General features: G+C 36.9%; 1 protein-coding gene across 1 annotated transcript in view; it reads right to left on the bottom strand.

The window, feature by feature from the left end:
- Nucleotides 1–11,768, bottom strand: part of Thada (THADA armadillo repeat containing) — a 318,367-nt gene extending 306,599 nt beyond the window's left edge. Inside the window, exons 1-7 of the mRNA XM_046425124.2 lie at nucleotides 11,640–11,768; nucleotides 8,333–8,432; nucleotides 7,954–8,048; nucleotides 7,108–7,238; nucleotides 2,331–2,479; nucleotides 2,185–2,217; nucleotides 1,896–1,944 (exon numbers count right to left, since the gene is read on the bottom strand). Of these exons, the coding sequence (XP_046281080.2) occupies nucleotides 1,896–1,944; nucleotides 2,185–2,217; nucleotides 2,331–2,479; nucleotides 7,108–7,238; nucleotides 7,954–8,048; nucleotides 8,333–8,408 (533 nt within the window). The 5' untranslated portion in view covers nucleotides 8,409–8,432; nucleotides 11,640–11,768. The remainder of the gene's footprint in view (nucleotides 1–1,895; nucleotides 1,945–2,184; nucleotides 2,218–2,330; nucleotides 2,480–7,107; nucleotides 7,239–7,953; nucleotides 8,049–8,332; nucleotides 8,433–11,639) is intronic.
- Between the last annotated feature and the right edge of the window lie 1,709 nt (nucleotides 11,769–13,477).

The following is a 13,477-nucleotide window of genomic DNA, read 5'->3' as shown; positions in this document are numbered from 1 at the left end:
AATTATTGTATGATCCAGCTATTCTACAAAGACTCAAACATGAACACCAATGTTTAGAGCAGCATTATTTGCAATAGCCAAAAGGCAGAGAAAGTCCAAATGTCCATCAACATACGGATGAATAAACAAAATGTGGCATATAGATAGAGAGACTATTTGTAAATAGGAATAAATTTCAGATACATACTACTGCAGAGATGACTCTTAAAAATATTTTTTAAGTAAAATAAGCCTATCACAAAAAGACAAATATGATTCTCTTTATATTAGTACCTAAAACAGATAAATTCAAAAAGCTACAAAAAGTAGAATAGAAGATACTAGTTCTAGGGGCAGTGGAGAGGGAACTCTCTTTTGGATACATTGAATTTGAGGTACTTGTAAAATATCCAACTTGAGATGTCTAGAAATAAGCCTACCACCCAGAGAAGAGAACTTAGAGTGATAATTTGGGAATCCTGAATATATAGATGGTAGATAATACCAAAAAAAAAAAAAAAAGAATGATTCTAAGCAGTCAGAACAAATAAAAAGAATTGAACCCATATTTAAGAGAAGAGCTGATGAAGAACATTCTAAAAAGAGACAGAGAAGGAACTTCTAGTGTGGCAGAAGGAGACATCAAGTTGAAGATGGCATACAGGTATTACTTCTGTTCCCTTAGAACCTTCTTAAACCAATGGCCATAGGCTTTAAGACATAAAGACATAAATACATAAGGGCAGTAAACAAGACAATCACCATACTTTAAAAGTATGGTGATTCTGAGCCTAAAAGGCTTAGAGATTGTGGACACTAAGCATTCCTTGAATTGGAGATAAATGCAAAGCTGAAAACAGGAAGACTGGCTACAAGCCTACTTGAGAACTCTGCATCACATTCCCTTGCCAACAGACAACTGGTTTACCTTTAGAGAATATAAACCGTCAAGTGTCTGGGAAAAAAAAAAAACAGCACACACAATGTCATATTGCAGACAGGAAAATTGTGTAAATGCATGCACAATAGATGCCTACAGCCAAGACCTCAACTTTCTGCCCTCATTCAGCAACCAGAATATTAAGACAGTGATATGACAATTCTTTTATAGTGAATCTATCACTAGATCAAAAAAAGACCTAAAGATAGTGACATAAAGGGTTCCATCAAGATACAGCCCAGCCAGACCAGCCTAGAATAAAACCTGCAATCAACCCCATTCATATGCACAGAGATGCAAATCAATTTTCAGTGCCCTATTTTTAAATATGAATACCCAAAAGATCACTAGACTTCTGACAGGAAAGTTCTAGCAGGAAATATAGTGACCAAACCCAGCAAACAGAAAAAAAGCAACTTACAAAAAATAAAAGCATGTAAATATAAGAATACTTGAAGCAAACAAACAAAAAACAACCATCATTAATATCATCAGAGAAATAACGTAGGAAACTTCGCCCCATGAAATAAGAACAGTAAATTATGAAAAAGGATCAAAGGTAGGAGAAGGGCTCTTCTCTTTCACATTTATTCTCATAATAATTTGACTTTTAAAATTAAATATCAGTGGGCTGGGGATGTGGCTCAAGCGGTAGCGCGCTCGCCTGGCATGCGTGCGGCCCGGGTTCGATCCTCAGCACCACATACAAACAAAGATGTTGTGTCCGCCGAAAACTAAAAAATAAATATTAAAAATTCTCTTTCTCTCTCTTTAAAACAAAATAAATAAAATAAAAAAATAAAATTAAATATCAAATCTCTATAGAATAAGTTTAAATAATCAGGTCTAACATTAAGGGAGAAGGACAGAAAGAAAACATTCTGAGAACTTTTGAAAATTTTCTTTGTACAGAGAGAATGTTAACTATAAGCATGCACACATACACACCACAAGCATGTAAATACATAGCACTTGCCTATTTTCTTCTAGGATTTCAATTAAACTCTTCCGCAGAAAATGAAGTACTGAAACAAAAAGAATATAATGACAATACAGAACTTAAAATTGGGAACTTTAACTTCAGTACAAGAACATATTTTAAATCAGTTTTCTAAAATATCATAATAGAGAAGCAAAGATTTTAAAAAGAGCATGATACACTTTAGTTATTTTTTCCTATTGCCAAAAAACTTAAAAGCACCAGTTCCAAAATGACACATAAGCAACAAAATACCATAAGAACAAAATAAAATAATAGGACTTACCATTTTTAAGAAGATTATTAATACTTGCTTTACCTATAGGGGGAAAAATTAATATTAGTAAGGAATTTCACTAAACTTAACATCATTTAAAAATAATGACATGACAGGTATTATCCAGAAAAAGTATTAGAAAAGAGCTGGCTTACCCAAATTAAAATTCTCCATACAGGAAGATATATTGTCAATTACTTTCCTATATGAGTATAGATCAGTAGTAATCAATTCTTCTTGAAGACGAGAAGTAAAACTGTGTACAGCCTCAGTTAGAAAAAATGTAGGTAGGCCATTTAGTGAGCTAGAAAAAGAATCAAATATTAAAAATCTGACAACTTCGTACCGCCAATATGTGGGGAAGGAGGATAATTATCCAAATGTAGAAATACTGAACTAAACCCTCAAAGTACAGCCAGAAAATTACAACTTCATATCACCATCACTGGAATTCCCTGGTCTATCATTCTCTTCTGGTTTCCCTGGCTCCATATTGCTTCTCTCACATCTCCTATACCATTCTCAACAGAAAAGCCAGTGTGATAATTCTAAAATGCCATGTGACAGTCCTCCCTCAATATCCACAGGGAATTGGTTCCAAGATACCACACAAATACCAAATGTGAGGATGCTCAAGTCTCTTATATAAAATGGCATAGTATTTACATACAATCTGTGTTCATCCTCCCATATACTTACGTCATCTCTAGATTACTTAAATACCCAATATAATGTATATGCTATGTAAACAGTTAGTATTCTGTATTGTTTAGGAATGGTAACAAGGAAAATGTCTGTACATGTGTAGCACACAGCAATTTTTTGAATATTTTGATCTATGGTTGGCTGAATGCAAAACCCACACATATGCAGAGCTGACCTGCCTAAGCCTTCAACAACTTCAAAACACATGCATACAAACACAGTTTTCAATGACCTTATACAATCTGCACCATCCACTATTAGCTCTCCAACCTCACCTCCTTGTTCACTTAGCTCTAGTTACATGGCCTTCTGACAACCCTGGCCTCTGACAACCTAACAGTCTTTACTCTTATTTCTTCCACCCAGAACATTCTTCTCTCAAATACCCAATAATCAAAAATCACCTTATCACATAGAGCAAAGTTATGTGAAATGGCCACTGTATTTTACACTGAAATCACTACCCCACCTTTGATGTTCTTTCCCCCATCCCTTAGCTCCCATGCCATCTAATATCCTGTACGTTGTTTATTTTGTCTATTTTCTATCTTTCCCTTGTAATACAACCCCATTCTAGATTATTTGATTCATTATATCTCCAATTCCTAGAAGGTTGTTTAAAACATAGTAGGTAGTCGATAAAACTTTACTGAATGGATAAATTAACCTTATGTCAATTTTACCTCAATTAATCTAAATCAAGGGGTTGGGGCTGGGGCTTAGCGGTAGTGCGCTCGCCTGGCATGTGTAAGGCACTGGGTTCAATTCTCAGCACCACATATAAATAAATAAAATAAAGGGCTATCAACAACTAAATTTTTAAAAAATCTAAATCAAAACCAATAGGCTTTTTTTTTTTTTTTGATTGATTGAATAGCTTTTCTGGAAGAAAAAAATTCAAAAATTGGAATATTCTGAAAAAGAAAGTCAGTAGAGAGGTAACATACAATTACATAATTAAACCACATTATAGAACTACAATAAATAAGACTATGATGTGGTACATCAATGAACATGCCCATATTGTAAAAGCAATCTATGCTAAGCCTCAGGCTAGCATCATTCTGAATGGAGAAAAACTGAAGGCATTCCCTCTAAAATCTGGAACAAGACAGGGATGCCCTCTCTCTCCACTTCTGTTCAACATAGTTCTCGAAACACTGGCCAGAGCAATTAGACAGACGAAAGAAATTAAAGGCATAAAAATAGGAAAAGAAGAACTTAAATTATCACTATTTGCAGATGATATGATTCTATACCTAGCAGACCCAAAAGGCGCTACAAAGAAACTATTAGAGCTAATAAATGAATTCAGCAAAGTGGCAGGATATAAAATCAACACGCATAAATCAAAGGCATTCCTGTATATCAGCGACAAATCCTCTGAAATGGAAATGAGGACAACCACTCCATTCACAATATCTTCAAAAAAAATAAAATACTTGGGAATCAACCTAACAAAAGAGGTAAAAGACTTATACCAAGTCTAAAATCAATAAAACTCTTGTTTATGTAAGCATATATAACACAATAACGTAGCATCCCTAATATGTGAGGAAAGACAAGACTATTCAAGAGTTTGGTGATTAGTGACTTTTATATGAAAAAGAAAACTAAGTTGAACCTCTACCTCACATTATACTCAGGACTTAATTCCAGATGAATTTTAAAGCTGAACAAAAAAATAATAATAATTATAAGACAAGTAAATAATTCTCTAGTAATCTTGTATTAGAAGGCTGGGAATACAGGTCAGTAGAGAGTGCTTGCCTAGGATGATTCTTCATCATCATCATCATCATCTTAGAGAAAACATATAAGTAAGGCATGAAGCTCAGGAATCTATACAAAGAAAAGTATTAATAATGTTGATAACAAAATATTTCTTTAATTTTTATTAAAAGATAACATGAAGAAAACTTAAAACAAGAAAAAGAAATATATATGGCATATAATCTACTCATAGTTCTTACAAATGAAAAAAATTATGAGAAGATATACAAAGGTTATGTAATGATTAAAAAGACAAACTTCACACATTAAAAAATGTTCGACTACATGAGCATCTGGGAAATGCAAATTATACAAGAGAGTATTTATCACCCTTAGATTCTAAAGATTTAAAGAATGATATTAACCAGTGCTAGAGAGCTATGAAGAAACAGGCACTCATTCACTGTTGATGGAAGTACAAACTGGAATAACTTTTTGGGAGTACAATTTAATAATAGCTATAAAAATTTCAACATGAATAACTTTGGGTCTTAAAAATTCAATTTCTAGGAATTCTCTCATGTATACACATACATGATTATGAACAAGATTAAAAATATTAGCCAGGCTCAGTGGCACAAGCCTGTAATCCCAGAGACTTTGTAGGCTGAGGCAGGAGGATCGTGAGTTCAAAGCCAGCCTCAGCAACTGAGCAAGGCCCTAAGCAACTCAATAAGACCACATCTCTAAATGAAATACAAAAAAAAAAAAAGGGCTGGTGATGTGGCTCAGTGGTTAAGCATCCCTGGGTTCAATCCCTTGTGCCAGCCCCCCCCCCCAAAAAAAATACTATTGCAAAATTGTTGAAATAAAGAAAGCTGAAAATGAACCAAATATCCATCAATGGAAAAGTGATTAAAAAAATCAGGAAATACATTTCTGATATATCCATAATATGGAATATATCTGTAGCTCTTAGAATAAAGACTGTTGGTGGGAATGTAAAATGTTGCAAATGAAATGTAAAATGAAACAAGATGACAACTCCTCAAAAAACTATAAACAATTACCATATGATCCAGCAAGCCCACTTCTGAGTATATATCCAAAAGAACAAAAAGCAAGATTTCAAAGAGATATTTGAGTATTTATGTCCATAGATACATTAAACAGTCACCAAAAGGTAGAAGCAGCCAAACGTCCATCAATGGATGAATGAACAAAATGAGGCATATACATATAAACAAATATATTTAGTCCATAAGGAAGGAAATTCTATTACATGCTATAACATGGATGAATCTTGAGGACATTATGTTTAGTGAGATAAGATAAGTCACAAAAAGACAAATACAAATATTCCATTTACATGGAGTACCTAAAGTAACCAAATTCCTAGGAACATTCAGTAGAATGGTGGTTGCCAGAAGCTGGGGAAGAAATGGGAAGTTGCTTAATGAGCACAAAGTTTCAGTTTTACAAGATGAAAAGGTTCTGGAGATTTGCTGAACAGCAGCATGGATTCACTTCATAATACTGAACTGCACACTTAGAAATGGTTAAGAAAGTAAATTTTAAGTTATGTGCTGTTTACCACAGTTAAAAAAAAAAAAAAACTAACTAGCTGGGCACAGCGGCACAACATGTAATCCCAGCAACTCAGGAAACTAAATAAAGCAGAAATATCCCGAGTTCAACGACAGCCTGAGCAACTAAGTGAGTCCCCATCTCAAAATTTGAAAAAAAAAGGCAGGGGGAGGAGATAAGGATGTAGCTCAGCAATACAGCACACCTGGGCTCGATTCCCATTATTAAAAAATAAAAAGGACTATACTGAGATGGAAATATCTCTAAGATGCTGTTTAGTTAAAATACAAACTCTAGATCATTATGTAGAATATAATCTCACTTATATAAAAAATAAAAACTAAAATACAACACACATATGCTAAACACATAAAGAAAAGGTCTAGAAAGATGGATACCAAAATGTTAAGTGATATTTCACCAGAAATGGTGAAATATAAGCCTCATTTTTTGTGTATTTCTATACTGCTTGACATTTTTAAATCAAGTATATTGTTCTGTATTGCTGCATTATCCACATTGAAACAGCTGAGACAAATAGAGAAAAAAGTAGCAAGAAGTGGACTGAACCAAGAGTCAGCGAACTATCACCCAGACCAAAGCCGCAGTCTGCTCGTTAAGGTCTGTGACCTAAAAAGAAACTGAGATAGAATAAGAGGGAGAGAAGAAAGAGAGATTGTATGAATTCAATTTTTAGTGATATATTTGTTTTATTAGAACAGGAAAGGAACTTTGGTTACTTTTTTTTTTTTTAAATACTTTTTAGTTGTAGTTGGACACAACTACCTTTATTTATTTATTTTTATGTGGTGCTGAGGATCGAATCCAGGGCTTCACACATGCTAGGCGAGGGCTCTACCACTGAGCTACAACCCCAGCCCTGGTTACTTTTTATAATACCCAACTTCCCTTCCTTTTTTTCCTTACCTTGCCAATACTTTCTTCAAGGGATTCTTCAGATTCAAAGAAAAATAAATGCCTGCTAAAATATCCAAACAACTTTGAACAGTGGGATCACACAGGCCATTTTTATCTAACTTCTCCAGTAGAGGCACAATCTATAATCCAAAAAAATTCAAAGTCATTTTTTCTAATATCAACTATAACAAAGTAATACTGTTGGTTACAAATACTCTTTTAAATCTCAATTATACTGATTGTACTGTGGAATGTTTTCCATATTGTACTGATTTAAAATATCTATTTTTAGTATTTATTAACCTTTTTAATATATGCTCCTAAATCCCTTTTCCTACTCCAGACCTACCTCTTTAAGACTTACAGACCTATTAAAGGCTTAAGGTAGAGAAAATTTGCAGCATTCTTAAAATTATGGTAGTATCGGTAATCTATTTAATTTCTTTCCAAAGAAATATTATGTAAGCTCAAGTGGTAAACTCAAATAGTAATTGAAATACTAATGAAGCCAATCTTTATATTTTAACTTTTAAATGTGCCTGCTGAAAAATTTTGAGGATTCAAATCTACAGAATTTTTTTTAATATTACTAAAAAGGTAAGTAATTTCCTATCCTATCTATATAGCGCTAATTATAACAGAAGTCTGAATATGGCTTCTATTACTGCTATGAATAAATACTATATAAAAAAAGAAGAGATTTTTTTAATCTTATTCTTTAGTTGATATTGAATAATTTGATATTATTCAATAAGTTGACATTGAATAATTTAAGCCAAAAGCTGTCAGTTAATTTTAAAAATCTATAATAGCATAACCTTCAGGATACACCCATGAGTAATAATTCAGCCTTACCTGTTTAATATAATGGATTTGTGACACTCCATCTGTGAGTTGCACACAATGTAACAGCAAAGAAGCTAGATTTTTCCCTTCCCCATCAGCAAAAGCTACATAACAAATGCAAAGAAAAGTCAATGATTTAACAATATGTAGATGAGTTTCCCTTTGTTATGAATTCTATAAATCTTTAAAACCAAAAACGCAAGTAGACCTTAGTATGAAGTCAAAATTCAAGAAAACCATTTTTACATCTAAAACTGGATATAAGAAACATGAAAAATTAAATAGAATTTGAAAATTATGTGCTATGGGGTCGCAGGGATTAAAACACTCTACTTGCAAACTGGTTGAAAAAAAATGTATTCAGTAAATGAACTTTGAAATCACCTACATCTCAAAATTTCAAGGTCCTGATGACGAACTGTCAATGCAGCAATGTGCATTTCTCTCTTCTTCTTTACACCCATTTTAAATAGAATTAACAGCAGTTACTGTAAGAAAAAAGAGTGTTAAGGCCTTGTTCACAGGAGGGCTTCTCAATCTCAACACTACTGACATTTTGGGTAGGATAATTCTTCATTGAGGAATGTTGTCCCCTGCACTGCAGGATGTTTAGAGTTTCTTTGGCCTCTACCCAGTAGATGCCAGGAATACCATCCTCTCAACAAGTTGTGATAACCAAGAAGACTCCCAATATTGGCAGCTGTCCCCTGGGGAGCAAAATGCCCAAGCAGAGAAAAACTGATTTACGGGTTTCTTCCTTGAAACCTAAGATTTTTTTAAGCTCAATAAGAGTTTATTATTTTCTAAAGTTACTTTTACCCATTATAAACCAGTTTCTGTATTTTAAAATACACAAACTTTCATTATAGTAAAAACTAGAGAAACCAACAGTTTTTCCAAAACAATTAATTGAGCCAAACTAGCCACAAGGTACAGCTATATCTTGTTTTCTGCAACTATTTTATAAAGAAAATTTTTACATACTATCGTTGTGAGTTTGGTTTTAGCTAACAGATCAAAAGATTCATAATGAGCTATAGAACCCTATTCAAGGGCTGAGGTTCTAGCTCAGTGGTTGTAGCTCTGTGGTTGAGCGCTTGCCTCACATGCATGAGGCACTAGGTTCCTCAGCACCACATGAAAATAAATAAATAGACAAACAAACAAACAATAAATAAATAAAACAAAAGAAAAAAAAACCGTACTCAAAGACTACATACTAATAATCTCATGCCATTGGGAAAAAGTCACTAGGGAAATGCCATAAGTCTCTTTTCATGATACAGTTAGCAGTTTTAGCATTGTTTTTTTTTTTTTTTTAATTTTTTCTTGTTGGTTGTTCAAAACATTACATAGTTCTTGATATATCATATTTCACACTTTGATTCAAGCGGGTTATGAACTCCCATTTTTACCCCATATACAGATTGCAGAATCACATCAGTTACACATCCATTGATTTACATATTGCCATACTAGTGTCTGTTGTGTTCTGCTGCCTTTCCTATCCTCTACTATCCCCCCTCCCCAGTTTTAGCATTGTTTATGAAAGAAACATTGGAGGATATAACATAGTGCCTCTGTAAAAGACAAAAAACTGGGAGGACATGTTGAGTGATAGAATCGGATGAATAAACTGCAATGATGAACAACATGGAATTTACTAAGATAAAATAGAAATAAAAGTAAAATGCTGCATTTAAATAAGAAACAAAAAAACACATACACCACAGAAATTCAGGATGGGGAGCCAGAGAGAGGTGAAATCTGACTTGAAATAGTGCAATACATGAGTCAACAGCACAATCTGACTGCTAAAAGCCACATTAAAAATTGGCCAAATCAAGAGAGTGCTGAGGGCTGGGGATGTGGCTCAAGCAGTAGCACACTCGCCTGGCATGCGTGCGGCCCGGGTTCGATCCTCAGCACCACATACAAACAAAGATGTTGTGTCTGCCGAAAACTAAAAAATAAATATTAAAAATTCTCTCTCTCTCTCTCTTAAAAAAAAGAGAGTGCTGATTCCTCCGTCATCCAACCAGGTGAAGTGACATGTATGTACAGGGATGGTAATGTACTTGAAGGAACCACCACAAATAATGGAGCATCCAAGGAAGAAACAGTGGATTTCAGGAAGACAGATTCCAAAGGAAGAACTCCATGTTCCAACTAAGGAATGGGCTACCTTTCAAGCAGAATTTCCCAGCATGGGAATACCCAAACAGAAACTGAACACAAGTTTCCTGAACTCCTAACATGGCCTCTTCTAGTCTCCTCTTTATCCTTGCCTCCAAAGAGTCCATTCTTTTAAAAATATTAATCAAATCTAATTGCTGTTTTTCTTAAACCTTTTTTAAGGGCTTCCAATTACACTTAGGATAAAATCCAAACTTGAGAGGCTCTGGATATGAAAGCCCTAAATAATCAGGCCCTGGTTTCCTCTGCTATTCATTTCACATCAACCGACTCTTCACCACCTCAAGAGTCTTTGCACTTCCTGATGTTCTTTTTCACACCTAAGAAGCTGTGCATTTCCCAATCTGCCTATTAATATTCATTCCACATCTTTGCAGCTTCTTGTTATCACTCAGGTTTCTGCTTGAATAACCACATCCTAAGGGAAGCTTTCTGTGACACCATACTTAACATTGCTATGACTTTATTTTCTTCACAGCACTTGTTAGCTAACTAAAATTCATTATCTTGTTCGCTTCTATATCGTCTCCCCTAGTGGTAAACTTCTTGAAGGGAGCAACTTTAATCTATTTTGTTCAGTTTTGGACTTCTCAATTCCTAAAAAGAGTACCTGGCACATAGAAGGTACTCAATAAATATCTGGTGAATTAACAAGCATTTGCAGAGATGTTCTAGAAGGGGTATACACATTTAATGGCAGAAAGGTAGACTACCTGGTATCTATAGCGCATTCGATAACAAAGTGACAGCTAGCCCTGCCACTAAAGAAACTATGGTCCATTTGGGAAGTATCAGTAAGGTATCAGTACCGTAATGGCAGGTGAGGAACCACTTAATCAAAAAGTGTTATAAAAAATGGATGCAGCTAGAGAAGCATTGAAAAGTGAGGAATTTGAAAAGTGCTATAATTAGATTTAGGGAAATAAACAATCAGCAACGCAAAGTGAGAAAGATCTTAAGGTAATTGGGGAGACAATTCCCAGATGAAGGGTGAGCAAGTCTACAGCATGATTTGATGCTGGAGCCCTCAGGACTATGCAAAAATAGGCTCAGGGGTTATGCATGCTCAAGTGATGCCTAAACGTGTATCCTGATGAACTGGACCTTCCCAAAATGGAAAATCCCCGGTTCACCTTAATTACGTAAGTGGCCAAAAGGTGCCCAGCACATTGTACTCAAGGGTCCCACCTACTGCCTCCCTTTTGATCGCTGATTCCCTCCCATCTACACCTTTCTCGCTGCCTCCCACCAACATTCTCTGGGCGATTTCCGAACCACGTGGAGTCCGGGGAATGACAGGTGAAAAAGTGGTTAAAGGGCTGTCTCCATGGAGACCCAAGCGACCGGAAATGAGTTTCTCAGCCGCCAAATTCTGGCGATCCGTAAGATGGGAACTGATGTGACAGACTCTCCAGGCGGCCCTAGAAAACTGGCCCGGCCGAGCGGTGGAGATTCCCGCGCTACCGCGGGTCTGGCAACAGGACGCCTCGGAGCCAAACCTCGTGGGAGACTGAGCCAATTCGTCGCGGTCTGGACAAGCCCCGGAAACTGGTCCAGTGTACGTCGTGTCAGCCGCACGCAACGTGGTCTACAGCAGACTACCGGGCCGGGGCGGAGAGGGGCAGGGCCGGGACCTGGAGGAGTAATCATCGCGAGAGTGGACCGAATGCAGCCCCTCCAATCAAGAGCTCGGAACCCCGTGACGTCACCGCGGGGAGGCGGTGGCAGGAGAATTTGGTTAGACTGCGACTGTACCTTCTGCGCAGTGACCGGGCTAGTCGAGTTGGCGGTTCCGCGTCCACTCCATCCCCTTCAGGGCGGCCTGGGCTGTGGCCTCCACACTCCTGGGAATCAACCCCGACTTTATACCCTTTCCCACACCTTTTCTCCAGCACAGATACCGGGGCAAAACCACTTTGGGCGGCGGAAAGGAGATGCCCAGCAACTCTATAGGGGTAGGGACAAGGACAGGAACTGAACCGAAGCCACGAGAAGAATTTGGCCTAAAATGAGAAGTATGCCAAAGTGCATTTATTTATTCAGCAACTAGTTAATGTGCTCTACTATTGGAGCGTTGTCAGACTCTAGCCTTGAAAATGATCCCTAAGGGAAATTGTCACAGGATTCAGTACTTTAAACAAAATCACGGAGTACCGAACACTACTCTTGGAGGCAGGACAGGCCGCAAGCTCAGGAAAAAGATGCTATGCGATCTCTAGGGGCATTAATTAGGGTTATGCGGAAATACATTCCAGGAACCTAAACCTTCATTCAGGTTGAAGACATTGCACTTTTAATCAATTTATCTGAATTTTAAGTCACCTTGCCTTGTTTATCTTTGTAGCTTTGGTGCACATGTATGATTTTGAGCTTTATTAAGTTGTATATGTATTCTCCAGCAATTCAATCTTCAGCATAGTTTTTTGGGATTCACGCACATGAAAAGGTGACTGTAGTTCTTTCCCTCACTGTCGTGAGGGGGGCAAAATTGCGACATATGCAGTGGAGGGGAGAAATAAAGAATATCCACATGCTTCTGCCCCTTTCAATGTTTTAGTCTCTCAAATTACTCAATACACTTTCACTCTATAGGTTCTTAATCAAGAAAAGGACAATCTTTAATGCTAGGCACTGCACTAGACACAATCAAACAATTCACAGCAAACAATTCTAAGCACTGCAAAACACTTAATCGTGATAGGCTAATGACATTCCCTCTGCATGCTAAGTTCAAAAGTCTTAAGCCTTAGGCTTTGTGTCCAACAGATGCACACTCACTCAAACCGAGATGATCAGGTCTGGAACCAAGGCAGGCTTTTCCTGGCGTCGAGTGGACTATGGGTTGAGGAGAGGGTGGTAGGGAGAAGTTGCGGCTTTCACCAAGGTCCAGACAAGGAGGTAGAGTTTGAGAGTGGTAAGGGTCATGCAGGAACGGTGATAAGTGATGGGATGTCAGGTCCTCCTCAGGCTCTCCAGCTCGAGTGTATCCTTGTTTCTGCTGGCTGAATCCCTATTCATTTGCTCTATTATTTATACTAAATTTGGGGGGGGGGTTTGACCCCCCTTTCAATTCTTATCAGCTACCACTGGATTTCTCAGTGACATCATTTACCCTGGGGTCAGAAACATTTGGTCTGGTGATCTCCACCCTGATCTTCTTGCCTTTTTCTCTTATCAAGTGCCAGGGGCTTCACTCTGTTTATCAGGGTGAGGGGCAGTAACTTGTTTGTGGCCATACTGGAGGGCTCTGTGGGTGTGCTTGGTGAAACTGCAGGTTTCAAACTGGAGTTTTTAAAATGGAGTTGCTTAGGCTCAGGCCTAAAGCCATCCTAACACT

Source organism: Marmota monax, unplaced genomic scaffold (assembly GCF_021218885.2).
Source record: "Marmota monax isolate L192 unplaced genomic scaffold, Marmota_monax_Labrador192_F-V1.1 WCK01_AAM20220418_F8-fsc00015, whole genome shotgun sequence".
NCBI classification, from domain to species: Eukaryota; Metazoa; Chordata; class Mammalia; order Rodentia; family Sciuridae; genus Marmota; species Marmota monax.
The sequence above is the reverse complement of the archived record's forward strand: the minus strand, read 5'-3'. Positions and strand labels throughout refer to the sequence as shown.